At 39.9% G+C, this 26370-nt stretch overlaps 1 protein-coding gene across 3 annotated transcripts in view; it reads left to right on the forward strand.

Moving 5' to 3' along the window:
* PRMT7 (protein arginine methyltransferase 7) overlaps positions 1 to 26370 on the forward strand; it is a 50479-nt gene that overhangs the window by 8185 nt on the left and 15924 nt on the right. For all 3 annotated transcript variants that reach the window (XM_084644885.1, XM_084644886.1, XM_084644884.1), the window contains exons 4-12: positions 9942 to 10091; positions 15349 to 15457; positions 16063 to 16175; positions 17741 to 17982; positions 18364 to 18544; positions 20439 to 20566; positions 21787 to 21925; positions 22594 to 22677; positions 25317 to 25364. In XM_084644885.1, coding sequence (XP_084501011.1) covers positions 9942 to 10091; positions 15349 to 15457; positions 16063 to 16175; positions 17741 to 17982; positions 18364 to 18544; positions 20439 to 20566; positions 21787 to 21925; positions 22594 to 22677; positions 25317 to 25364 — 1194 coding nt within the window. The remainder of the gene's footprint in view (positions 1 to 9941; positions 10092 to 15348; positions 15458 to 16062; positions 16176 to 17740; positions 17983 to 18363; positions 18545 to 20438; positions 20567 to 21786; positions 21926 to 22593; positions 22678 to 25316; positions 25365 to 26370) is intronic.

Raw genomic sequence — 26370 nt, forward strand, 5'->3', positions numbered from 1 at the left:
CATCATGACCCTAGCTTTCATTTATGACCTCACATGACATTCTTTGGTGAACCAGAATCAGGATATTCTTGTAACCCAGTTGGCATTAAGGGGTTCTTGGGTCACAGGCCCCAATCCTGCAATGATATCCATGCAAGCCCAATTGTGGTTGGCTAGCTAACATCTAATTAACAGTGTTAAAAATTGCACTGGTGTCCAATGAGACACTGTTTCCAGGGCTCCCAGTGTTGCTAATATAGAAGTAGCGGGGAACATTTCTAAAAATGTTGTTAGGATAGATGGAAACACTGTTTCTTCTGCAAGAAATGATGTTAAAGAGCAGAGAATGCAGAAAAATGCTTTTCTATGAGTAATAGTGATGCTCTCAACTCTTGAAGGGAAAATACTGAAGAGGGGATGCATGAGGGGAGGGGCAGCATCAGCCACCCCACCAGATTTGATGCTTGGCTTGTACTGAGCATGCTCGCATGGACTGAGCATGCTCAGTAATGCTGCTGAAGCTGCTGCCCTCACTCCCCCCTCCCCTCCCCCCATTGGCAGGCATGGGTCACCTCTTGTCTTGACAGGTAAGTAAAGGAGGAGCTGCTTTTCAGTTATGTTGATTTTAGACTTGTAATTTTCTGTCATACCTTCAGAGGGCACTTTAGACTCATAAAATTCAGTTTTTGCAGTAATTCCATCTAGCCTTGTCTGCCTACATGTGGCTGTAGCTAAGTTGTTTTTATTCTCCTCCACTTATGCTGTGTTCTTAAATCTTCCAGTTTATGCTAAGGGAGAAGTTGAGGTGAATAAAATATCTTCAAATAAGTTGAAGACTTAAAAAAAAAATGCCTTAAAGGATTGGAGATCTTTCTGCTCCATCTATGGGTAAATAGTCTCCTAAGTGATTCTTATGATTATCTACTGTTAGTATTCTGGGAGCATACCAATAATGGTAACAGCATTCCAATACCAAGATTTAGAAGGAGATGGTGGGACAAAGCTGTTAAATAGCTGTACTCTAATTATGTCAAAATTGCCACAGCAGAACTGAGGCTCGGTCTGCACTTAAAAGTTAGGTCGACATAGCTAAATTGATCAGGGATGTGAAAAAACCCACATCTCTGACCAACGTAGCTATGCTGACCTAACCCCACTGTAGACGCAGCTATGTCAACGGAAGAATAGGTTGTGTCTATGCTAATGGATTATTCTGGTGTAGTCACTGTAGTGTAGATGCAGCTTGATTGTGGTAAAGGATAGAGCTGACCCTGTTAATCCAAACAGTAAGAGAAACATAGGCTATTTGTAAAAGCTTAGTAAATCATGTGGAGGGAAGCCTTAAAAACGATGATTTTTTTAAATTGAAAGACACTATTTCATTCACACCCTTCTGTATAAGGTGTACTACAGTTGAACAAATGGCCTTTCAGCACTTTGCTTTATCTTCCTAGCATTAATCGGAGTATGCTCAGACCCTCTGAAAGCAATGAACACAAATAAGCAAAAATTTTGGCAGGAATTCCTGTTTCTTAATATAGTGACAAAAATGAGAGACAAACATACAGTAATTCACTTGTAATGGAAAAAATGCATCACTTCTGCAACAGGCTTAACGAACAAGATATGAATGTAGTAGATATGATTCCAAGGAGAACCAGTCAACACTTAAATTGTACTCTAGATTCACACCTGTCACCAGAAGCCCTAAAATGTATTATTCATACAGGATTGTTCTGTAGGTCCTGGGGCCAATGTACTGTACTTGGCCTACCAATAATAAACATATTGGACTACAAATACCATTGATTACTTAAGAATAAAATTAAGATACAATTTAGGTAGTTCTCATTTGTATATGTTATAGTAACATTATCAATCCTATGTATTTTGGTCTGTTGCAACATATTTTGGGTCTGTGTGCAGAGAAGTGGAGTACATATGTTCAGCATGCTTGGGGACACCTTTCCATTCTGTTCCCATGTACATACACTGATGTAAATACCTCACTGCAGTGAGCAGACAATGTAAGATGTGAGGAAGGCAGTTTCTTTATTCTAATAAATACCATAAGTACAAGTTATGTACTCTGCGGCAAACTTGACCCAACTTCTGTGGTATTCAGTACAGTACACTGGAAATTTTCTTGGCAATCTCAGATAAATGAAAAATGTGAGGAATGTAGGAAAAATGACTCAGGGCTGGTCTATTTTACTGCTCAAGTTGATATAACTTATGTCGCTCAGGGGAGTGAAAATGACAACCCCCTGAGTGACATAAGTTATATTGACTTAGTGGTGTTCACACTGGGCTGTGCCGGCGGGAGACGCTCTCCCACTGACATAGTTTCCGCCTCTTGTGAAGGCGGAGTAATTATTCCGGTGGGAGAGTGCTCTCCCATCAGCATAGTGCATCTTCACCAGATGCACTATAGTGACAATGTAGTGTGATAGCATAGACTTGTCCTAATACAATCAGTGCAGTGTCCCCTTCGTTAGTTTATTTGATGTTGCATTCATTTTCTTCTATGTTTCTCTTTAATATTCATATGCTGCAGTACTTTGATTTGAAAATGTGTAACTATATTAGAGAAGTTAAGGACAAAGCTGGAGGTCTTGGCAGTGCAGGGATTATTTGGAGCTTTAGTACCCAAGAAGTAATAGAAAGTGGTCTGGGTTTTTGAGATGAGCATTTTGCTGGAGGTTTGTGCTGCAGTGCTCAGAAGTGAAATAGTGAAGTACTGATGTTGTCATCATTCGGTTTCAGAATTAACACTCTTATTAAAGTTAACAGAGTCAGTTTATACTTAGAACTATTGGTTCATGCTATTTGCAGGCTCAGGAAGAAACTGAATCCGCTAAACTCAGCTGATGTTTAGAAGATCATCCTGCAACTATGAAAACTTAAATTCTGGGGCATACTTCTGCAGCAAGTTGGGGGTTCTGCAGGAAATTCTGCAGTTGTGGGATTGAGAATACATGAGGCTCCCATGGATTATGCGGTTAAGAATAAGAAAATACATAATTGCCAAATGGATAATGTTGAAGATACCCTGAGAAACTAGACACATAGGCCAGACCATTCAGATTTCCATGTTCATCCCATGGGTCTTCCATCCTCTGGAAATTTAGCTATTTCCAAAATTGGAATTTCTGAAACCCGGTTTTCTACTAAGGCAAACTAACTTGCAGGTGGTTTTTTGAACATTTAACCCAGTGTTCTGTAAAGGGTGTGCTCTGTCTTACACCCTCCTCTCCTTTGGGTGGGCATATGATAGATTATCCAAGGATGCACACAGACTTCTCAATTGTTATCCAAAGTTTGATTTAATTTTTAAAACTGTTTAGCTGGTATGGTTGCAAAGAAAACTTCCAAAATGTGACATGAGTGTAACCCATACAGCAATGTCTGCCTGAGTTTGCAGAGACCGTGAAATCATGTCTCTGAGAGGTATGAACTGCTGTTTTGAAGTGCTGGATCATCAGTACTCTGTCCTTTCTTTTCCTTTTAGCGTTTTGCTCCCCCCCCCCCCAAAAAAAAACTTAGTTCACAAGCCAAAGTTTGGGGATGTTTCATAACTCAGTAGTTTATGTATTATTTTCTTTTTGTAATTTGATTCCTTTAATTTATTTAAAGATTTTTTTTTGTAGATGGCAATAGATCAGAATGGGCTGTCAAACTCTGCCTCCAGCTAGGAATTATGCCCATCTGCATCTGGCTTTACAGAGCTGTAAACTCTCTCCCGAAGTGTGATTTAATCAAAAAATATCTCTGTGGATATTGGCAAGGAATTATATGTGATGCAGACTTCAGTGAATTCCACTGATGAGACTAGTGGTTTAAGATCACAGAGGAGAATGACATTGAAGCTTTGGAAACAGCAGTGGATGGCTATGGTAATGTTTTGTGTGACAATACCACCGGTTTTAAAGCTTTGAGTTAGAGTGCAAGCTTGAATTTAAAAAATAATCGCTAGTAGGACTCTACAGTGAGTAGAACAGAAGAGAAGCGCTTCCAAATGGATGCCAAGTTCCTGGGACTTCATTGACTTGATTTTGTTGTGAAATGTGGTACGACACTTCTAATTCCTAGGAAGAACAGTTGAATAATGACCCATGTCCTACTTGTTGAAGTTCAGACTTTTGATCTGAGGAGTAAAGTTCTGAAGTTGTTGTATAGGCTTGAGATCCATTTTCAGGGTTTTTCTCAGGAATCCTATTTTATCTACATCAAAAGCCCTTCGTGGCCTTTGATCAAATTGGAAGGGTGAATAAAAACTTGAGTATCCTACCAAGGTAAAACTTGATTTGGGAGGTCGTAACAACCCTGTGTTTTGGGGGTTTTTTTCCCCTTCCAAGGTTACAGTGGTTTGAAGTAGGGCTGTGAAACGATTAAAAAAAATTAATCGCAATTATTCACGCAATTAAAAAATTGCAATTAATCGCACTGTTAGACAATAATATAATACCATTTATTCAAATATTTTGAAAGTTTTCTACATTTTAATATTGATTTCAGCTACAACACAGAACACTGTACAGTGCTCACTTTTTATATAATTTTTATTACAAATATTTGTGCTGTAAAAACAAAAGAAATAGTATTTTTTCAATTCACCTCATTCTGGTACTGTAATGCAATCTCTTTATCATGAAAGTTGAACTTACAAATGTAGAATTAGGTAAAAAAAAACCAAAAACCAGTTTTATTTTTGAATGCAATCTAAAACTTTAGAACAGTGGTGGGCAACCTGCGGCCCATGTGCTGCACACGGCCCATCGGGGTAATCCACTAGTGCTCTGACAGACAGTTTGTTTACATTTGCATGACCGCCTGCAGCTCCCAGTGGCCGTGGTTTGCCGTTCTCGGCCAATGGGAGCTGTGGGAAGCGGCGGCCAGTACATCCCTGCGGCCCGCGCCACTTCTTGCAACTACCATTGGCTGGGAACGGCAAACTGAGGCCACTGGGAGCTACAGGCGGCCCACCAGCAGATTACTCTGATAGGCCAGGTATGGGCCGCAGGTTGCCCACCAGTGCTTTAGAGCTTGCAAGTCCATTCAGTCCTACTTCTTTTTCAGCAAGTCACTCAGAAAAACAAGTTTGTTTATACATGCAGGAGATAATGCTGCCCTCTTCTGGTTTACAGTGTCACCTGAAAGTGAGAACAGATGTTTTCATGGCACTGTTGTAGCTGGCGTTGCAAGATATTTATGTACCAGATGTGCTAAAGATTAATATATCTCTTCATGCCTCAACCACCATTCCAGAGGGCATGCATCCATGCTGATGATGGGATCTGCTCGATAATGATCCAAATCAGTGCAGATCGACGCATGTTCAGTTTCATCATCTGAGTCAGATGCCACCAGCAGAAAGCTGATTTTCTATTTTGGTGGTTTGGGTTTTGTAGTTTCCGCATCGGAGTGTTGCTCTCAAGACTTCTAATAGTATGCTTCACACCTCATTCCTCTCAGATTTTGGAAGGCACTTCAGATTCTTAAACCTTGGGTCGACTCCTGTAGCTATCTTTAGAAATCTCACATTAGTACCTTTGCATTTTGTCAAAACTGCAGTGAAATCTGCATGAACAGCATGCGCTGAGTCATCATCCAAGACTGTTGTAACATGAAATATATGGCAGAATGCGGGTAAAACAGAGCAGGAGACATACAATTCTCCCCCAGTAGTTTAGTCTAAATTTGTGAGTAACGCTTTTTTTTAAACAAGTGTCATCCGCATGGAAGCCTGTCCTCTGGAATGGTGCCAACGCATGAAAGGACATACAAATGTTTAGCATATATGGCACGTAAATACCATGCAATGCCGGCTACAAAAGTGCCATGCGAATGCCTGTTCTCACTTTCAGGTGATCTTGTAAATAAGAAGAGGGAAGCCATATCTCCTGTAAATGTAAACAAACTTGTTTGTCTTATCCATTGGCTGAATAAGAAGTAGGACTGAGTGGACTTTGTTTTGTTTTTGAGTGCACTTACATAACAAAAAAAAATCTACATTTGTAAGTTGTACTTTCACAATAAAGAGATTGCATTATGGTACTTGTATGAGGTGAAATGAAAAATATGATTTCTTTTGTTTATCATTTTTGCAGTGCAAATATTTGTAGTAAAAATAATAATATAAAGTATGCACTGTACACTTTGTATTCTATGTTGTAATTTTAAATCAACATATTTGAAAATGTATAAAAATCAAATATTTAGTAAATTTCAATTGGTATTCTGTTTAACAGTGTGATTAAACCTGCAATTAATCATGATTAATTTTTTTTGAGTCAATTGTATGAGTTAGCTGCGATTAATCGACAGCCCTAGTTTGAAGACTTTGCCAGTCAGGTCTTACCTGGACTAGGATTTAGAAGTGTGATGCTAGAATACTAAACTGGTTAGTTAAACCACTGATGTGAAGCGGTGTATACTTTAATATGTTCTAAGCCTAGAGTTAGACTTGCTTTTAGGCTTTAATTCTGCCAGTTTAGCACATGTTAAAGATGGTGTGCCTTAGTCTTCTAATGACATTCTTAACATCACACATCTATCCTAGTCTAGACAAGGCCTCTGTGAATTCTGCCTTTTTGGGTTTGTTCTTGAATGTGGAAAAACTTCTAATTTGTAAATATAGATTTCCATTCTGTTCAGTGGGAAATGTTTTTAGCAGAGTATTTTACAAGCTAGTTGGTGTCGTCTGTAGATTGTAAATTTTCAAGAGCATTATTATTATTATTTATTATTATTATTTTTAAAAAGACAGTTCAAAGGTTTCCATTTTTATAAAAGATTGGACTGGTTAGGCAGTGTTTTAGTTTCTTTCTGTTGTGAACTTTGTTTACTTGTGTTATAGGAATTTTTATAGGGGGAGGATTGCTGTCAGCCATGTAGACTGAAATCCTGCTCCTGCAGATTAGTTTGTATAGTTCTATTAATCAAAGATGTTGACTAATCCAGTTTTGAAAAATTCATCGCTTAAACAATATACTTTAAGTGTACACACTATCTTTTCACAAACTGCCGGCTGTTAGTCACAAACTTTCTCCAGTATTAAATAAGGAAATTTTACAAGCTTGAGTTACACACACTTGTTTCACAACAGCCTCTCAAAGTAATTACAGTAGTGTCTGGCCAGGCATTGTGGATCCTTTAGGGAAAATTATGCAGTTTTCATCTTTCTGTTAAAATTCCATTCTACAAAAATCTAAAGTATAAAATTACCTGAGTAGTATGTTTCTTGCTTAAAATGTACCCAGGCCTGCTTAATATCTTCAACAGAATGTCTCAACTGATAACTCCTACACAAACTACTGTAGGACTATTAATAAGTTTGCCTAATTCAGTTGAAGCATTGTTTACTAATCTGCATCAAAACCATTTTTCCTGATATAGTTGGATGTGACCTAACAGAGTGAAAACACTGAGGCCCTGATCCTGGAAAAACTTTAAGCATGAGTAGGCTCATTAACTTTAGTGGTATTAATCTTATGAGCATAAGTCTTTGGAGGAATGGGGCGCAAGTCAGGAACCTGATTAAATAATGTTTATAGTTTTCAATATGTACTGAGAATTAGAGGACTTGAGCAGGAAGAGCTTATTTCTGCTTAAATGTATGTCTTGGTGTTTCAACTTTCCTTGCATAGGGTGTTTTTTTTACTGTTGTAGCCTTTCTGAAACATTAAAACAAAGCTGATAGATAAAGCTTGCCAGATCCTTTCAGTAATGTGCTTTTTCTAGGTATGTTGTTAGTGATGGTAAATATACTATCACATGTTTCCATACCAAAATAGTACATATGAACCAAATGTCATACTGAGATTGCCACAGTCTAGACAGTGGTCAGGTTCCTTTTGTAAAATAGTAGGTGCAAGACACATCCATGGGATTTATGGGAAGTCATCAAAATGAAAAATCCTGCAACAGAGCTGTCCAAATTTCAGTGTATACGTTTTCTGTGAAATGTAAGACTCCAAAAAGAAGGAAAATGGCCATTCCATATCAACTCAAACAGTCAAGAGACATAATCATCCCTCTAAACTCAGGGCAAAACTCCATAACTTCAGCTGGAGTTTTGCCTACGTAAGGAGTACTGAATAGGGCACTGGGCTACTAAAACACTTAATTAGCACAAACTAGATAATTCAGGGTAAGTTCTCATGGTTCAGGTTCTTCTGTGTCTTAGGCAGGAAAATTAGTTGCAGTCTGTTGCCTCAATTTCCACCTTGGGAATGGAAATTCATCCCTTAGTATAGGAAATAAACCCATCCAAAACATTTCCATCTGCCAAGAAAGAACGAACTTTCAAATTTATCTTCTATATAATTATCACTCATGTTATATTGCATTAAAAATAAATGACAAAGAAACTTGCCTTTATACCAGTTGATATTATAAAGAAGCAAAGAATATGCAGTCAGTTGCAGTAGTTATGTAACTAACATTCATACAAAATGAAATGCACCACAGAGTTTGGATTTTATCTGTTTTGCAAGCTCTGTGGTAAAATCACAGAACGGCTACTTTAAGTCACTGGAGCTGTTAGCTAAGAGCTAGCTTATGCTAAACCACTTGAAAGCATTTTGTACATATTCCCTAGTCTTGCTACCATATGGACTAGAATGGGGTTTTATATTGCACCCTGAATGGGCCACTAATCCTAAGCTCCTTCCTATTTCTGTCCCCGAAGAGCAAACCTGATCTTTCCTTTTTAGTATTGAATATTTGTCAAGGCTCTAATATTTTAATGTTGGGTAAAATGCAGCATCAGTTGCTAATACTGCCCAGCATATCTATGCAGTATTGTAGTGCAAATGAATGAGCTACAGCAGGAATATACAGCACCTGTGTTGTCAAGGTCAGTTTGTGGCTGGCACTGTAAATTTCTCTGTCAAAAAAAGGGAAAATATTTGGTAGTAATCTCAAAAGGAAGCTTTGGTTTATTTGTTTTGGTTGGGAGGACCGTAGTTCCAGATAACTTATGTGGATCATGCATGCTTTGTAAATAACTGAGTGGTCAATTGTAAATGGAACAGATGTTGTTCAGATGAACATTCCTGTCAAAACACTTATTTCTACTGATCTTTATTATGTAACTTATATCTATATTTTGAAGTGTAATGTGGGGAAATGAGGCATGAGTCTATCAATTTGGGCTCAACCAGTTTTCACCTTTCTTTATTTTCAGGCAGAATCATTATGACTTAGAGTTTCTCATCATACATATATCTGACAGATAATAAAACAGACAAGATAGAACAGGAAGGGGCCCAAGTTTCCAAATTCCAGAGTACCAGGAAGCTCTTCTACATGTCATGATGGTTGCCTCCGTTTCTGCACCAGTATTCTCCAACTTGGACCCTTGTTCCCTTGCTTTTGTATACCTTTCCATGTCACATATTCATTAACTTTCCTCCAGTCAACTTTATTTATCATTATACATACACCCAAACTTTCATAATTTGTTTTTTCATTCTCCATTTTGTGTCGTTATAAATTGTTAACATAACATCAATAGAACTCAACATTAAACTAATAAAACCTAGCCTTTGTCAGCAATTTTCTTCATATTTTAATATCATAACTCAGTATACCTGGGTCACCCTAAAATATTCATTAACATACCCTTTATTTTTTGAGTAGAAAAGTTTTGGAGAACATGCTCTAAAATCCTCATGTTCTTATCTTTTCCATACATAGGTTTCCAGGGAACTTTTTGCTCAAAGTTTAGCGCTATGCTTATTAAATCATTTATAAAGTCTTATCAGTAATTTTGCCTCTTTGCATTTTGAGGTGCTTTATTCAGTTTAGATCCTAGGTGTTTAACTGTTCCCCCACAAAGGCAAAAGCAGATATCTACAAACTCCCAAGGAGTGAGACTGCAGGACCTCTGCTCAAGAGTTGACTGTATAAGAGAATTCCATTGGGGTGGCTAATCTTGATCTGTCTCTTTCTTACAGAATGTGAAGTATTACCAGGGCATCCGTGCTGCTGTAAACAGGGTGAAAGAAAGGGGTGAGAAAGCAATTGTCCTAGACATTGGGACTGGCACAGGACTCCTGTCCATGATGGCAGTTACAGCAGGTGCAGACTTCTGCTATGCCATTGAGGTGAGCAATTCTTCGTTGACCATGCATATACCTGCTGTTCAAGAGGTGGAAGTGGCACAACTTCTAGTATGCAGGTAGGAGTATATGCGTAATATGGCTTTTAGAGCCGCAGTCCAGTTGTTCCCTCTACAAAATGAGTAGTGTGTGTGCATTAGCCATTGTGTGTCATGTTGTCTGAAGGTAGCTTTTATAATATAACTTATAGGGGTGTGGGTGGAGGAGGTAAACCATATTGAAAGAGCCCTTATGAGAACTTACAGAAATTTGTTTTAATTTTCTCAGGATGGACAGTTTTTTTCTAAACTTGACAGAAAAATCTTAATTAGTATTGTTTGAAATTTAGGTTTTTTGAACTGTTTTCTGTATTCCTTGTGCCTGATACGTTGCATGGAGGAGTTGATGAATGTTCAGAAAAATGCTAATACTCTCAAACCACATTGTGGCTTTTCTTAAGTTTCATTTTCTCTTGGACCAGGAGTTCTCAAGCTTTTTCATTTTGTGCAACACATCTTAATAGAGAGACTGCTATATGTACCATTTCCCCATTTATTTGTGATTGCATAGAACGCAAGAATGGCCACACTGGGTCAGACCAATGGTCGATCTAGCCCAGTATTCAGTCTTCCAACGGTGGCCAGTGCCAGATGTTTCAGAAGGAATGAACAGAACAGGGCAATTATCCAGTGATCCATCCCCAGTCATACAGTCCCAGCTTCTGGCAGTCAGAAGTTTATGGACATCCAGAGCACGGGGTTGTGTTCCTGACCATCTTTGCTAATAGCCATTGATGGACCTATCCTCCATGAACTTATCTAATTCTTTTTTGAATGCAGTTATACTTCTGGCCTTCACAACATCTTCTGACAACGAGTTCTACAGGTTGACTGTGTTTTGTGAGAAGTATGTTCTTATATTTGTTTTAAATGCTGCCTATTAATTTCATTGAGTGACCCCTGATTCTCATGTTTTGTGAACCAATAAACACTTCCTTATTCATTTTCTCCACACTATTCATGATTTTATGGACCTCTGTCATATTCTCCCTTAATCATCATCTTTCCAAACTGAAAAGTCTGTCTTTTTAATCTCTCCTCATATGGAAGCTGTTCCATAGCCTTAATCATTTTTGTTGCCCTTCTCTGTACCTTTACCAATTCTAATAAATCTTTTTTGAGATGCAGTGACCAGAACTGCATCAGTATTCAAAGTGTGGGCATGCCATGGATTTATATAGAGGCTCAAACTAAATGTATAGTCCAAAATAAAAAACAAACCTCAAGAGGACCAAAAAGTGCCACCATGGCTAAACGAAGTAAAAGAGGCGGTTAGAGACAAAAAGACCTCCTCTAAAAGTTGGAAGTCAAATGCTTCTGACCACCTGACCAGGATGGTGATAGTGACTGCAAAATGCTCAGGGAGATTAGAGAGCTTATAAAAATAAATAATGGAGGATTTCAACTATCCACATATTGACTGAGTACGTCACCTCAGGATGGGATGCATAGATAAAGTTTCTTGACACCTTCAATGACTGATTCTTGGAGCAACTAGTCCTGGAACCTATAAGAGGAGAAGCAATTCTTGATTTAGTCCTGAGTGGAGCACAGGTTCTGGTCCAAGAGATGAATATAGCTGGACTGCTTGGTAACAGGGACCACAATATAATTAAATTTAACATCCGTGTGGCGGGGAAAACACCACAGCAGCCCAACACTGTCACATTTAATTTCAGAAAGGGGAACCACACAAAAATGAGGAAGTTTAGTTGAACAGAAATTAAAAGATACAGTCCCAAAAGTGAAATCCCTGCAAGGTGCATGGAAACTCTTTATAGACACCATAATAGAGGCTCAACTTAAATGTACACCCCAAATTAAAAAACATAGAGAACCAAAAAAGTGCCACTGTGGCTAAACAACAAAGTCAAAGAAACAGTGAGATACAAAAAAGGCATCCTTTAAAAAGTGGAAGTTAAATCCTAGTGAGGAAAACAGAAAGGAGCATAAACTCTGGCAAGTGAAGTGTAAAAATATAATTAGGAAGGCCAAAAAAGAATTTGAAGAACAGCTAGCCAAAGACTCAAAGTAATAGCAAAAAAAATGTTCAAGTACATCAGGAGCAGGAAGCCTGCTAAACAACCAGTGGGGCCACTGGACGATCAAGATGCTAAAGGAGCATTCAAGGACGATAAGGCCATTACGGAGAAACAAAATGAATTCTTTGTATCAGTCTTCAGAGCTGAGGATGTGAGGGAGATTCCCAAAGCTGAGCCATTCTTTTTAAGTTACAAATCTGAGGAATTGTCCCAGATTGAGGTGTCATTAGAGGAGGTTTTGGAACAAATTGATTAAACTAAACAGTAATAAGTCACCAGGACCAGATGGTATTCACCCAAAGTTCTGAAGGAACTCAAATGTGAAATTGCAGAACTACTAACTGTAGTCTGTAACCTATCATTTAAATCCGCTTCTGTACCAAATGAATGGAGCATAGCTAATGTGACGCCAGTTTTAAAACAGGACTCCAGAGGTGATCCCGGCGATTACAGGCCGGTACGCCTGACTTCAGTACTGGGCAAATTCATTGAAACTATAGTAAAGAACAGAATTGTCAGACACATAGATGAATATAATTTGTTGGGGAAGAGTCAACATGTTTTTTGTAAAGGACCAACCTACTAGAATTCTTTGAAGGGGTCAACAAGCATGTGGACCAGGGGGATCCAGTGGATATAGTGTTCTTAGATTTTCAGAAAGACTTTGATAAGGTCCCTTCTCAATGGCTCGTAAGCAAAATAAGCTGTCATGGGATAAGAGGGAAGGTGCTTTCATGGATCAGTAACTGGTTAAAAGATAGGAAACAAAGGGTAGGAATAAATGGTCAGTTTTCAGAATGGAGAGAGGTAAATAGAGGTTTTCTCCAGGGGTCTGTACTGGGCCCAGTCCTACTCAACATATTCATAAATCTTGGAAAAAGGGATAAACAGTGAGATGGAAAAATTTGCAGATGATACAAAACTACTCAAGATAGTTAAGTCTCAGGCAGACTGCAAAGAGCCACAAAAGGATCTCTCCAAAACTGAAAAAAGAAAAGGAGGACTTGTGGCACCTTAGAGACTAACAAATTTAATTGAATCGACCCATGAAAGCTTATGCTCAAATAAATTTGTTAGTCTCTAAGGTGCCACAAGTCCTCCTTTTCTTTTTGCGGATACAGGCTAACACGGCTGCTACTCTGAATCCTCTCAAAACTGGGTGACTGGGCAACAAAATGGCAGATAAAATTCAGTGTTGATAAATGCAAAGTAATTCACATTGGAAAACATAATCCCACCTATACATATAAAATGATGTGGTCTGAATTAGCTGTTACCACTCAAGAAAGAGATCTTGGAGTCATTTTGGATAGTTCTCTGAAAACATCCACTCAATGTGCAGTGGCGGTCAAAAAAGCAAACAGAATGTTGGGAATCATTAAAAAAGGGATAGATAATAAGATAGAAAATATCATATTGCCTCCTATATAAATCCAGGATACACACACATCCAGTGAATACTGCATGCAGATGTGGTCGTCCCATCTCAAAAAAGATATATTGGAATTGGAAAAGATTCAGAAAAGGGCAACAAAAATTATTAGAGGTATGGAATGGCCTCCATATGAGGAGAGATTAATAAGTCTGGGATTTTTCAGCTTGAAAAAGAGACTACTAAGGGAAGGATATGATTGAGGTCTATAAAATCATGACTGGTGTGGAGAAAGTCAATAAGGAAGTGTTACTTACTCATTCTCAACACATGAACTAGGGGTCACCAAATGAAATTAATAGGCAGAACGTTTAAAACAAACAAAGGAAGTATTTTTTCACACAACGCACAGTCAGTCTGTGGAACTCCTTTGCCAGAGGATGTTATGAAGGCCAAGACTATAACAGGGTTCAAAAAAGAACTAGATAAGTTCATGGAGGATAGTTTCATCAATGGCTATTAGCCAGGTGTTCCTAGCCTCTGTTTTGCCAGAAGCTGGAAATGGACTACAGGGGATGGAGTACTTGATGATTACCTGTTCTGTTCATTCCCTCTGGGGCACCTGGCATTAGCCACTGTCAGAAGATAGGATTCTCGGCTAGATGGACCTTTGGTCTGACCCAGTATGGCTGCTCTTATGTTCTTATATTAAATATGCATTAAATAGGTTATCTTTATGCAAGTTAGCAGCTGGAAACACCATGTAACCAGCTAGCTCTCCACAGATCACTCATGGCCTGCAGACCACAATTTGGGAATAGTGCTCAGTATTTTAAGTAGCTCCAAAAGTTTTGCATTTGCTTAACGTAATTTAGCAGGAGCAACCCTTTTAGTTTATTTAATGCTGCAAACTAGGCGCACATTAACCTGCTCTGAAAATGATGGAGCAGATCCAAAACTGGCGACTAATCCTAAACAATCGGGTTCTTCAGCCAGACCAGATATTTAAAAGTTCCCAGTACTAAGTCTTTTATAGTACAGAAATTAGTTAGAAAGATTGATGCTGTTGTTTTAAAACATTCTCTGTGTGTATTAAGCACATTCATTTTTAGCCCAGTGATGTGCTGCAGCTGTTGCTTTTTCCATCCCTATCTTCACGCTTACATTCTGGCAGGAATAAAAAAAAAAGTTCCCATGGAAGCTGTAGATATGGAGAGCAATGTATTTTGCCACTGTTAACAGTGTTACTAGGTGCAAATTTTAACAAGATCTCCTGCTTTGTTTCAGTGTTAGTCTTATTTTGGTTCCCAGTTCAGTTAGGTCTTGGGGAGGTCTCATGTGAGGAACTTCTCATTTCTAGACTGAAGTTTATTTTAGATGTTGTTGTTTAAAGTTTCTCAACACAGCTTTTTCACACTTTTGAAAACTTAGAAAAGTTGGCCTGATTGCCACAGTGAGAGAGAACTTACATTGTGAGTTTTTCATACAGGGTGACATTCACTCCTCTACAGAGAGGCAGTGCAAGGCGTATGCACTTCTGATGTCCCACTTCCACCCTGTTTTGAAAGTGTAAATGGTACATAGGATTCATGCTGCTACTGTGCATGGTGGTGAATTTTACCCTTAGAAAATAATACTCCCACAATGTACTACATTTTCACAGGACTAAGTATGGTTAAAATAAAGGATTTTCTTTAACAAGGTTTAGTTAATAGACTCATTTTGTGGTGGTGATTAGATGCTGATGTTAATCCTATTAAACATGTTGCATTCTTGATTATAATTTCAAGGTCTTCACTCCTATGGCTATTGCTGCAGTGAAGATAGTGGAGAAAAACGGCTTTAGTGACAAGATCAAGGTAATCAACAAGCACTCCACTGAAGTCACAGTTGGGCCAGGTGAGAAGAACTCAAAGAATAAAATCAAGTATTAACTAAAGTACTTCAAAATTGCCAGGAGACACACTGTTTAACTTTTCAAATTTAGCTTAATTTAAAAAAAAAAAATGCATTTAATCTGGAATGTGTTCTGGAAACCTGAAACACAAAGCAGAACTTTTCATTTGAATTGTATGGCCCCCGAAGAGAAGTCACTGAATCTAATGTTTAAGCGTCCCAATGGATATATGAACATCACTATAGAAATGAGCTTTTGCGTGACTTAGGGCTAGTCTACACTGGCAACGCTAAAGCGCTGCCGTGGCAGCACTTTAACATGGCTTCTGAGGTCACGGCAGAGTGCTGGGAGAGAGCTCTCCCAGCGCTCTAAATAACCCACCTCCACGAGAGGTGTAGCTCCCAGTGCTGGGAGCACTGTTTACACTGGCACTTTACAGCGCTGAAACTTGCTGCGCTCATGGGGGGGTTTCACTCCCCTGAGCAAGAAAGTTGCAGTGCTGTAAATTGCCAGTGTAGACAAGCCCACATACTCTCAGTGCTGCACCTCGTAGGAGGGTCATACCGTCTCTCACAGGCTATCATTGTATTAACTTGTTTTTTTTTAGATGGAGACATGCAGTGTCGTGCAAACATCCTGATAACAGAACTATTTGATACAGAGCTGATAGGAGAAGGGGCTTTGCCATCCTATGAACACGCCCACAAATATCTTGTACAGGTAAGAGAATGGTTGTAGATAGTGTGCTGAATTCATCCCTGGTGTAATTCCTTTGTCTTCTGTGGCATTGCATGAGGATTGAACTTGACCTTGCATGTTATATTACTGAACCAATTGGCTGTATTAATTTCTAACTAGGTAAATAATTTGTCACAAACCTTTGTCATTTATTTTGAGTCCTTATTTTTCTCTCCTGAACTCATTGCAATTGTAAGTTTTATATTGATGATTATAGCTTAGTGGTTATTTGCCTTCAAAAGTTAAGGTAGATCTGATACCTTCAGTATGAGAATAAAGAAATGAATGTAGCTTGAAGCTTGGCACCAGTGTCTGTTGTTGTAGATACAGAATGGCATTAGTATTTACTTTACAAAAATTAGCTAATTAAACATCACAGCACCTGATTCCACACACAGATGGAATACAAGCTGTCAGGAACAGTATCCCTGATGATACCACAGCACAACTGGTTTCTGAGCTCTGTGACTTTATCCTCATGCACAATTATTTCAAATTTGGTGACCATATATACCTCCAGACCAGTGGCATCGCTGTGGGCACCCGTATGGCCCCACAATATGCCAGCATTTTTATGGCTGACCTGAAACAACACTTCCTCAGCTCTCGTCCACTCACACCCCTTCTCTGCCTATGCTACATTGATGACATCTTCCTCATCTGGACCCATGGGAAGGAAACCCCGGAAGAATTCCACCATGATTTCAACAGCGTCCACCCCACCATTAATCTCAGCCTGGACCAATCCACACGGGAGGTCCACTTCCTAGACACCACGGTGCAAATAAGTGACAGTCACGTTAACACCTTGCAGAGTCCCGTTAACACCACCCTATACCGAAAACCCATCGACTACTATGCCTACCTTCATGCCTCCATACCGTCACAGGACCTAACCAGATCACCACACCATCACCGGTTCATTCACCTGCACGTCCACCAATGTAATATACACCATCATGTGCTAGCAATGCCCCCGCTATGTACATCGGCCAAACTGGACAGTCCCTATGTAAAAGGATAAATGGACACAAATCAGATATTAGGAATGGCAATAAACAAAAACCTATAGGAGAACACTTCAATCTCCCTGGATACAATAGCAGATGTAAAGGTAGCCATCCTGCAGCAAAAAAACTTCAGGACCAGACTTCAAAGAGAAACTGCTGAGCTTCAGTTCATTTGCAAATTTGACACCATCAGCTCAGGATTAAACAAAGACTGTGAATGGCCGGCCAACTACAAAAGCAGTTTCTCCTCCCTTGGTGTTCACACCTCAATGCTAGAAGAGGGCCTCATCCTCCCTGATTGAACTAACCTTGTTATCCCCAGCCTGATTCTTGCTTGCATATTTATACCTGCCTCTGGAAGTTTCCACTACATGCATCTGACGATGTGGGTATTCACCCACTAAAGCTTATGCTCCAGTACGTCTGTTAGCCTATAAGGTGCCACGGGACTATTTCAAAATAAGTTATTTTATTTTCCTTGCGTGTTAGTAACTCAGCTTTGTTGAATGCATTTACTCTTTGTTTTTAAATGCTTAGGAAGGAGGTGAGGCAGTGCCTCACAGAGCAAGAGTATATGCCCAGTTAGTGGAATCCAAAAGAATGTGGTCCTGGAACAAGCTATTTCCTGTTCACATCCAAGCAGAAGATGATGAGAAAATTATTGTCTTCCCTTCAGAAATAGAGAACTGTCCTGGTGTTCCTTCTGTCTATGATATCCAACTAAACCAGGTGCCTCAGAGCGACTTCACTGTCCTCAGCGATGTTGTAACTATGTTCAGGTGAGGGGCAGACTTAGTAGTAAAAATAAATAAAATCTTTGTTACGCCTTCCAAAAAACCCCATATTATTCAGCTGAAGTAGCTGATGGCAAGCAAAGTTTGGGATGAGCTGACATTGAACATTTGAATAATACTTAGGTGACATTTTTATTTTCTTTCTGTTGCTGAAATTTAGTGTATGGTTTGATTTCAGGGTAGCAATTTTTACAGCTTTTAAATTGTCTCAGTCCCATTTGTATAAACTTAAACCCTCCTCTCCCCATGTTTATTCTTCTACTTGCTGCATTTTCCAAAACCCACACTCTTAAGGTTGCATAACTATCTGAATGAATATACGTCATTTAAAATATATTTGAGTACAACTGATGCTTCTCTGTGCAGTGTGGATTTCAGTAAGCAAGTAAACAGCTCCTCAACCTATTACACAGCAAAATTGGAGCCCATAAAATCTGGCATGGCACAAGTGATCCTCTCCTGGTGGGATGTTGACATGGACCCCTCTGGGACAATAAAATGTACTATGGCACCATCCTGGATACAACCCATCTCTAATGATGTTCAGGTAAGGTCTTGGTAAATTTCCACCATCCATTTATTATTTTAAATAAAGGCATGTAATATTCTTTATTTCAATGACATGGGTGTGGTGACTTGCTTGAGCAGGTGGCTCTTGAAGTCTAGTAACTTGACTAGCACTCTGTTCATTGCAAAATTCTAAATATGCATATTAAATGTATGTTAACCAAAAAACCCACCTATTTTAAGACCACCTTCACTTTTGTAATATAAGTATTAGAAATTCATCTCTCCTTTTCAGTTATAATTCTTAATACTTGATTCTTGCTTCCATGAAATAAGGCTTTCTGAAATGAATTACTTTCTTAGTTTTAGTATTGTAACCAGGATGGGGATTATTCACCTGTGTTTTGTGTTGGTAGCATAATCTTTGTACTAAATCTTTAAGGGATAATGTTAGCTAAGGTTATAGTAGTGAGTTATATACCCAAATGCCAGTATTGGGTTGAAGTTATATTTGTATTAATCACTATCAGAGCACAGACTTGCATTTCGAGGAATATATTTACTATTACGACAATAGACAAACTGACAAAAATGAAGGGAAAAAGGCTAATGAAAACTGCTACCTGCATTCCCTCTGCATTGAATGAAAGTTAAAAAGCAGACACGATAATGGCCATCTTAGAAGCCTTGCAATGTTCCATAGGGATTTTGAAACCCAAACGTTGTCTGAAACAGTCTTTTCAGAAGATTTCCAAAATGACAAAATGTGGTGCAGTTGGTTTCATTATCTGGACAATGCAGACAGTCAGAAAGCATGTGGAAGTGCTGATAGGCTAGTGTACTGGTTTTTAAACTGCGGGTTGTGACCTAGACACTGGGTAGAGGCGGCTCTGGTCAGCACCGCCGACTGGACTGTTAAAAGTCCTGTCGGTGGTGCTGCCCAGCTAAGGCAGGCTAGTTCCTACCTGTTCTGACACCACACTGCACCCCGGAAGCAGCCAGCATCAGGTCTGGCTCCTAGGCAGGGGCCCACGGGGCTCCGCGTGCTGCCCTTGCCCTGATCACCGACTCCACACTCCCAGCCAATGGGAGCTCAGGGGGTGGGCAGTGCCTGCGAGGTGAGAGCCACACTGAGCCTCTGCAGTGCCAGGACAGGCAGGAAGCCTGCCTCAGCACTCCTGCTGTGCCGCTGACCAGGAGCCGCCAGAGGTAAGCCCATGCCCCAATTCCCTGCCCCAGCCCTGAGCCCCTCCCCCCAAACCAAGAGCCCCTTCCTGCAGCCCAAACCCCTCATCCCTAGCCCTACCCCAGAGCCTGCGTCCTTAGCCCAGAGCCCTGACCCCCTTTTGCACCCCAAACCCCTCATCCTTGGCCACAGCCTAGAGCCTGACCCCCTCCCGCGTCTCAACCCCCTGCCCCAGCCCAGAGCTCCCTCCCCCACCCTGAACCGCTTATTCCTGGCCTCATCTCTGCACCCCAGCTGTGAGCCACTCTCACACCCCAGAATCCTCATCACCAGCTCCGTTGGGTCGCGGGCATCAACTTCAATCAATCAGTTCTTCAACTGGGTTGCCAGAAAAAATGTTTGAAAACCACTAGGCTAGCATGTGTTGCCATGGGGGGTGGGAGGAGGTTAGCCCTCTCTTGCACTTTATAAGTGCTATTTTTATGGGTTTGGGGTCCATTTGGCATAAGACATCATCTGTGTAAGCATTTGCAGTTACAACATTCACCTCTTTCTCAGTGCTATTGAAATAGAACAATGTTTGTCACGCTCATTCATTTAGTGACTGGTATTGCAAAGTCCTGCCTATGCTTACTAGAACTGGGATAACTTCTTCTGTTTGGCCCAAACTGAAGTATTTGTTGAATGAAGATCACTTTTAATTACTTACAAACAAATACCTGGGTTTTTGTTGTTCAAACCTTTCCAGTGGAGAGATCATTGGATGCAGTGTGTATATTTTCTTCCAAATGAGGAACCAGTTTTTCAGGGTGAGAATGTGTACCTGACTGCATACCGTGATGAATATTCCGTGTGGTATAAGCTCCAGAAGGCCAGGTAACTATAGATGAGAGGGAGAGGAGCTGGTGCTCAAACTAATGACGTGAAGTTATGGGTCTGTGCTGCTACTTGTACAGCTTGGGTGTACATTTTTGGGAGTGATGAAGGCAAGAAACTAAAGTCATTACTTACTTCACCAGGTTTCATAGTGGAGGGTTGAATTTGTAGGTTCCTCATTACCATTATAGATTTCCTATTTATGTATAGCAATATCACTTAAGTTATGGTGTAGGGTAAACATCTAGCAAATAACAGAAAGCCACTCAGTGGGACTGGAGTAGAAAAATATGCTCAGTAGCTAGAGCACAGTTTGAGCTTCTAAGGGACCTTGCCTTGTCTCTGGTACTTAGCATGTCTGTCTTCAGTGTTCTGTGACAGAGGAACAAGAGTGTGCTTGGACACTTCTCAACTCCTAACAGGACCCTGTAGCTCAAACAGTAATGAATTCGGAGAAGTCCTATGGCCTCTGTCATATAGGAGGTCCCACTAGATGATCACAGTTGTTCCTTCTGGCCTTATAATTTATAATTCTTATGATAAGGTTAGAAAGTCCAAGTAAATCATGACGGGAGCATGAAAACAGCTAATGTGCAAGTCCCACACAATTTGGCAAGACCACCAACTTCATGGTGAAGACAGAGGAACTCACTCAGTATTTAAGTCATAATGACAAAAGGGGACAGGACTTTTAAAAGCAGGTGCCTAAAGTTAGACGACTTTGTCCATAATTAGGCACCTAAACGAGCAGCCTGATTTTTTTCACACTGTCGGAGCACTTGGTCTCTCCGATAGAAGTCAGCAGGATGCTCATGCTTTTAAAAATGAAGGCCAGTTACAAGCTTGATCGTATTGGATGCAAAAATACAGAGATTAAAAAAATCCTCAGGAAAGCATGACTAGTAAACTGCAATCTGTAATCTGTATTCCAAGTATGTATTGGTTAGAACACACATTCGCTGATTGGAAACAGCAGATAACTGATACACGAGTCAATGTTTTTCATGAGAAACAAGATGGGTGAGGTAATATCTTTTATTGGACCAGCTTCTGTTGGTGAGAGAGAGACAAGCTTTTGAACTTGCACAGAGCTGTAAGCTTGAAAGCTTGTCTCACTCACCAATAAAAGATATTATCTCACCCACCATGTGTCTCTAATATCCTGGGACTGACACAGCTACAACCACCTTGCATACAAGGTTTTTCATATTGTATTTTAGAAATGAAGAGGACAAAAAAGATGCCTATGTTGGGAGTCCTCTTTGTAGCTGTCAGGCTCATCTGCTTTGGAACAGGCCACGCTTTGGAGAGCTGAATGATCAGAACCGAACAAATCAGTACATCCAGGCTCTGATGACGGTGAGTGAGGTTTTTCCACCGCTCATGGTGGCATCATCTCTTTCTCTCTTCAGCTCTCTCTACCAGGGTGTCCATGTGCATCTTTCCACTCCAATAGTGGGTGGTTCACCTCCCTCTCCAAAGGGAGTATGTGCTAGGTTTGTTCACAGTGCACACTGCATTTTGTCTGAGCTAGAAACACAGCTGTAAATCAGACTGTCATGAAATATCTAGTATCAAATTATTTTGAACTGCAGATGTCCACAGACCTTATAAATGTGATCCATTCTAGTTCTGTAATTTATTTATGAAAGAGTCCCTGCTATTGAGAATAGTCCCTAAGAGAGACAGACAGGCTGTTAGTAACTGCAAGAGGAAATTAAAACATGAGTTTTGTACGGGTGTGATGAGTAGTAGGTTCTCTGCGACCTACTCTGGGGGTGATATAAACACTTCTGGTACGCCTCTGTTAAAATCTTCTATTCTGAATTTCTGCTTGGAGAAAACTCTTGCAGATGATATTTTTTTGGCTTCGTTTGGTTTTTAGCTCCGCAAATCCCTATCTTCTTAGAGGAATGTCTTAGCCAAAATTTAAGTTTCGACAAACAAGCTAGTGTAGAAATTCTTTATCTGAAAACTTTTTAATCTGGAATAAGAATAATGTTGACAACTTGTCTTATTTTCTGCAGGTGCTGGAAAAAGACAGTATTTGCCTCTGCATCAGTGACGGCAGCCTGCTTCCTCTGCTGGCTCAGTATCTTGGAGCAGAGAAGGTACAATGCTTCACTGCTTCCAGTTGATTTTTCTGGTCTTTGTTTTTTAGACAGATGTTTTCAGTCCTCTGGAACATTGCAGTGTTGATTTTTAGTAATATTCAGGTCCAATCCACTAGATCAGCAATGGAGGTGAACTTCAGCTGTATGGAACAGCCAAACTCTAGATTATACAGCAGGAGCAGCTGCCATTTTTTTGTTACTTATAACCAAACTGTAGCCAAAGGCTCCAGCTGTGTCCTGCGCTTCCTCATTGGTTCCTTTCTGAATTACCCCTCTTGCTGTTAATGTTCATTTCACTGTGAGAAGAGTAGGTAACTTTCTCCTTTTGTTGCTTACCCTTCCTTTGCTATTCTGGGGTGGTTAGGTTTATTCTCTAGTGAGAAATGGAGTGAGTATAGCAGTGAGGTACACCCAGTACTCAAAGTATTTAATGTTACCTACATGTTGCACACCCAGTTGGGCTGTTGTGATGCCACTAGTTTCATTTTCTGACAGGGTCATTCAAATTAAAACATACTTCACTCTGAGACTGAGTAGCTGGAAACTTATGTAATTCCTGGGCACATCTCATCACCCCAGGTATGAGTTTCTTATGCTATTTGCTAGATGATCCATCTGTGGGATCCACCTATGTGTGGATTGAGGCCCAAACCTTTCCTCTCACTCCTTTTTTTTTTTTTAAGGGTTTTTTTAATTAAACTTTTTAATACCTTCACTAATCTGTAAGTATGAGAGTGAATTAGTGGAGGAAAATAAATAATGCAGCTCTGTGGAGTTGATAATTAGGCAGTGTTTAAGAAATATACATCTACAGTGTAAGTGTAAAAAGGCTGTGCATAATAAAACTGCAGTCCCTAATCAGTCACAGCAATATAGTCCCCACTACATCCCCCTACTTGACAGAACCTGAGATTTTGACGTGTTAAGTTCTAGTCTAGAGACAAGCCTAAGCATAACCATGTGGTAGCCTATTCCAGTGACTCTTCAAAACACTAACTAGCTCATGATTCCAAAACACCCAGATTGCCCAGCACTTTTCCTTGCAACTGTTGAAATTAATTTAGTTAAATTGTTTGTAATCAGTAGCAAGGATGATGACCCAAAAATGAACAGTGATTAATTTCAGTCTCTAAGGTAGTTTCTGAAAATTGTGCTCTAAAAAGTAATCCCCTGATTGGGGAAGGGAATGTTCCCTCTTCAATAGTACTTTGATGTCCCTAGTTAATACACATTGAACACTTGAGTTTGCTGTAGGTGCTCAGACATTCTCACAGCTGCATGCTGTTGCTAATTGATGCCTAAACTAACAATCATAAAAGATGCAGTGAGAGAGAAAGTATTCAACATTGTTTTGCCATTTAGGCACAGATCTCAGGCAAAACAAGTCCTTTAATAGGCGAATACAAGTATTTTGCTTTTGTCTGGCAGAAGAATGATGGCTGCACTACTCAGTGAGTTAAGTGGCTGGCAACAATTCTCCACGACTTGTCAAAGCCCAGATTACACACATGATCTGGTGTTATTCAGCTATGCACATAGCTTCATTTCTGACTCATCCTGGGCTGACAACAAGCTGGTGTGTGGCTGCTGCACCTGTCTTCCATTTGTGAGAAACTCATCTTGGTGCTCTGGAGGATTATAGCGAGGGTCTTCTGTGGGGTAGAAGTGTACAGTTGGGTGTCTTCTCCAGTCATGACTAATAATGGAAGCAGTGGCATAACTATGGAGGATTCAGGTGGCAATTTCGTCCAAATTTGATATGCAGAGTGAAGTAAAGCTGTCCTCTGGGCATGGCAGGTGGGTGGGTATACGCTTCATTTCCTTTGAAATACTTAAACACATGTAAAGATCTCTCAAGTGCACCAGACTTGGAGAGCGCTTAGAGCTTAATAACAAGCTCTAAAGAAGAAAAAATGAGAACAAATGAGATATCAAATATAGAAGAATTTTGACTAAGTCTAGACTGGGGACCCATAAGTCAAAAGGTGTGTATGCTGTAATGCGTTTCAGTGGTATTTCCAACTAGTACAGTAGGATCATAGGAAGCCACACTCAAGGAGTGAGACCCAGTAGTGGTGGAGCACTGGCATTATGGCCAGTTGTAAGTGCCCTATCCCTGTTTCAGGTGGTCATTAAGTACTGGAGTGGGACCAGGAAATGACATAATGACACATCTGTTATCCCACAGGGAGTGTGATCTGTCCTTCCCAACGCCAACTGTACCAGAATCTTGGTAGTCTCTAGTTCAATAAACTGCAAATTCTGAAATCTGTGTAGTGTGGATATTTGGATTTGCAATTAACTAGAGTTTTTGGATTAATGAGGTTCTGTTGCAATTTAATTTTAAGAAAATAAGATGTATTTTCCTGTGGGGAAAGACTAGAACAAATATCAATGTTCTACAGTCAAATTGTGTTTATTTTACAGCTGTGCAAGCAAAGTTTAACTTGTAGTTTTGTAGAGACAAAGAAAAGTGAAACATATATTGCTGTCATGAGCTAAAAATGAGCATGTTTAGTTCACTTGGATATTTATGAGCATGCCACCAAGCCATAACGCTGAATATGTATGAAGTCATTTTTAATGCATTTTGAGTGATTAAGCCAGTATGATTGATTGTACGGTATTCTCTCTAGGTGTTTACAGTAGAGAACTCTGCAGTATCCCATTGTCTCATGGAGAAGGTGAGTAGTTAATCCTTTTACTTAAACAAATAAGTTGATTCCCTGTTGGTTTCACAGTCTCATGAAGTCCAGCACACAAGGCATGCCAGATGAAAAACGATGGTCATGGTTGCATTGGCAATCCAGAGATGAAATCCACTTTAACATATTTGGTCATCCAATTTGACAAGACTTCCTTGGAAAAATTGCGTAATATACCAAAGTGGCATCAGTCATTCAATTCTGTTGAATTTGCCTTCAGATTTTCTCGTAGTCAGTGTTCAAAATGTCTCCTTACTGTGGAAACCGTGACGATTTGAGAATAAAATTGTCAGGTGTTACAAAACTGACATACTGAGCCGAAGCTGTGTCTAACTGACCATCTTTTTCCTCCATCTCCCTCACTCCAAAAAACAATCTGTCCTCCAAAACCAAATGTGGTTGGCAGCAGTATTATTGATACTTTGGAGCTAGACCATCTGTAGCTGTAATGGGGTCACAGTGTGCAATTAATGTCCTTGACTTTGCAAAAGAGTGAGTGCCACCTTAGAGGTGATTGATTCTAATGGGAGTGGAGTGTGTTCAGTATCTCGCAGAATCAGGGGCACTACTACATTAGGAGATGAGGCAGTATGGTCCAGTGAGTGGGGAGATGGGTTTCTGTTCCCAGCTCTGATGCTGGCTTGTTATGTGACCATGACAAATCACTTTCTCTGTTTCGTTTTTCTGTAAAATGTGGCTATTAGCATCTACTTTTGAAAAGGGCTTTGATATAGGACTATTAATCCATGCATTCTGTACTCATCCATGATCCAATGCACAGTCAACCTGTGGGACTCCCTGTCAGACGATAAAAGAAAAGGAGTACTTGTGGCACCTTAGCGACTAACCAATTTATTTGAGCATGAGCTTTCGTGAGCTACAGCTCGCTTCATCGGATGCATATCGTGGAAACTGCAGCAGACTTTATATATACACAGAGAATATGAAACAATACCTCCTCCCACCCCACTGTCCTGCTGGTAAT

This window comes from Lepidochelys olivacea (assembly GCF_965140295.1).
Source record: "Lepidochelys olivacea isolate rLepOli2 genome assembly, chromosome: 12".
NCBI lineage: Eukaryota > Metazoa > Chordata > Testudines > Cheloniidae > Lepidochelys > Lepidochelys olivacea.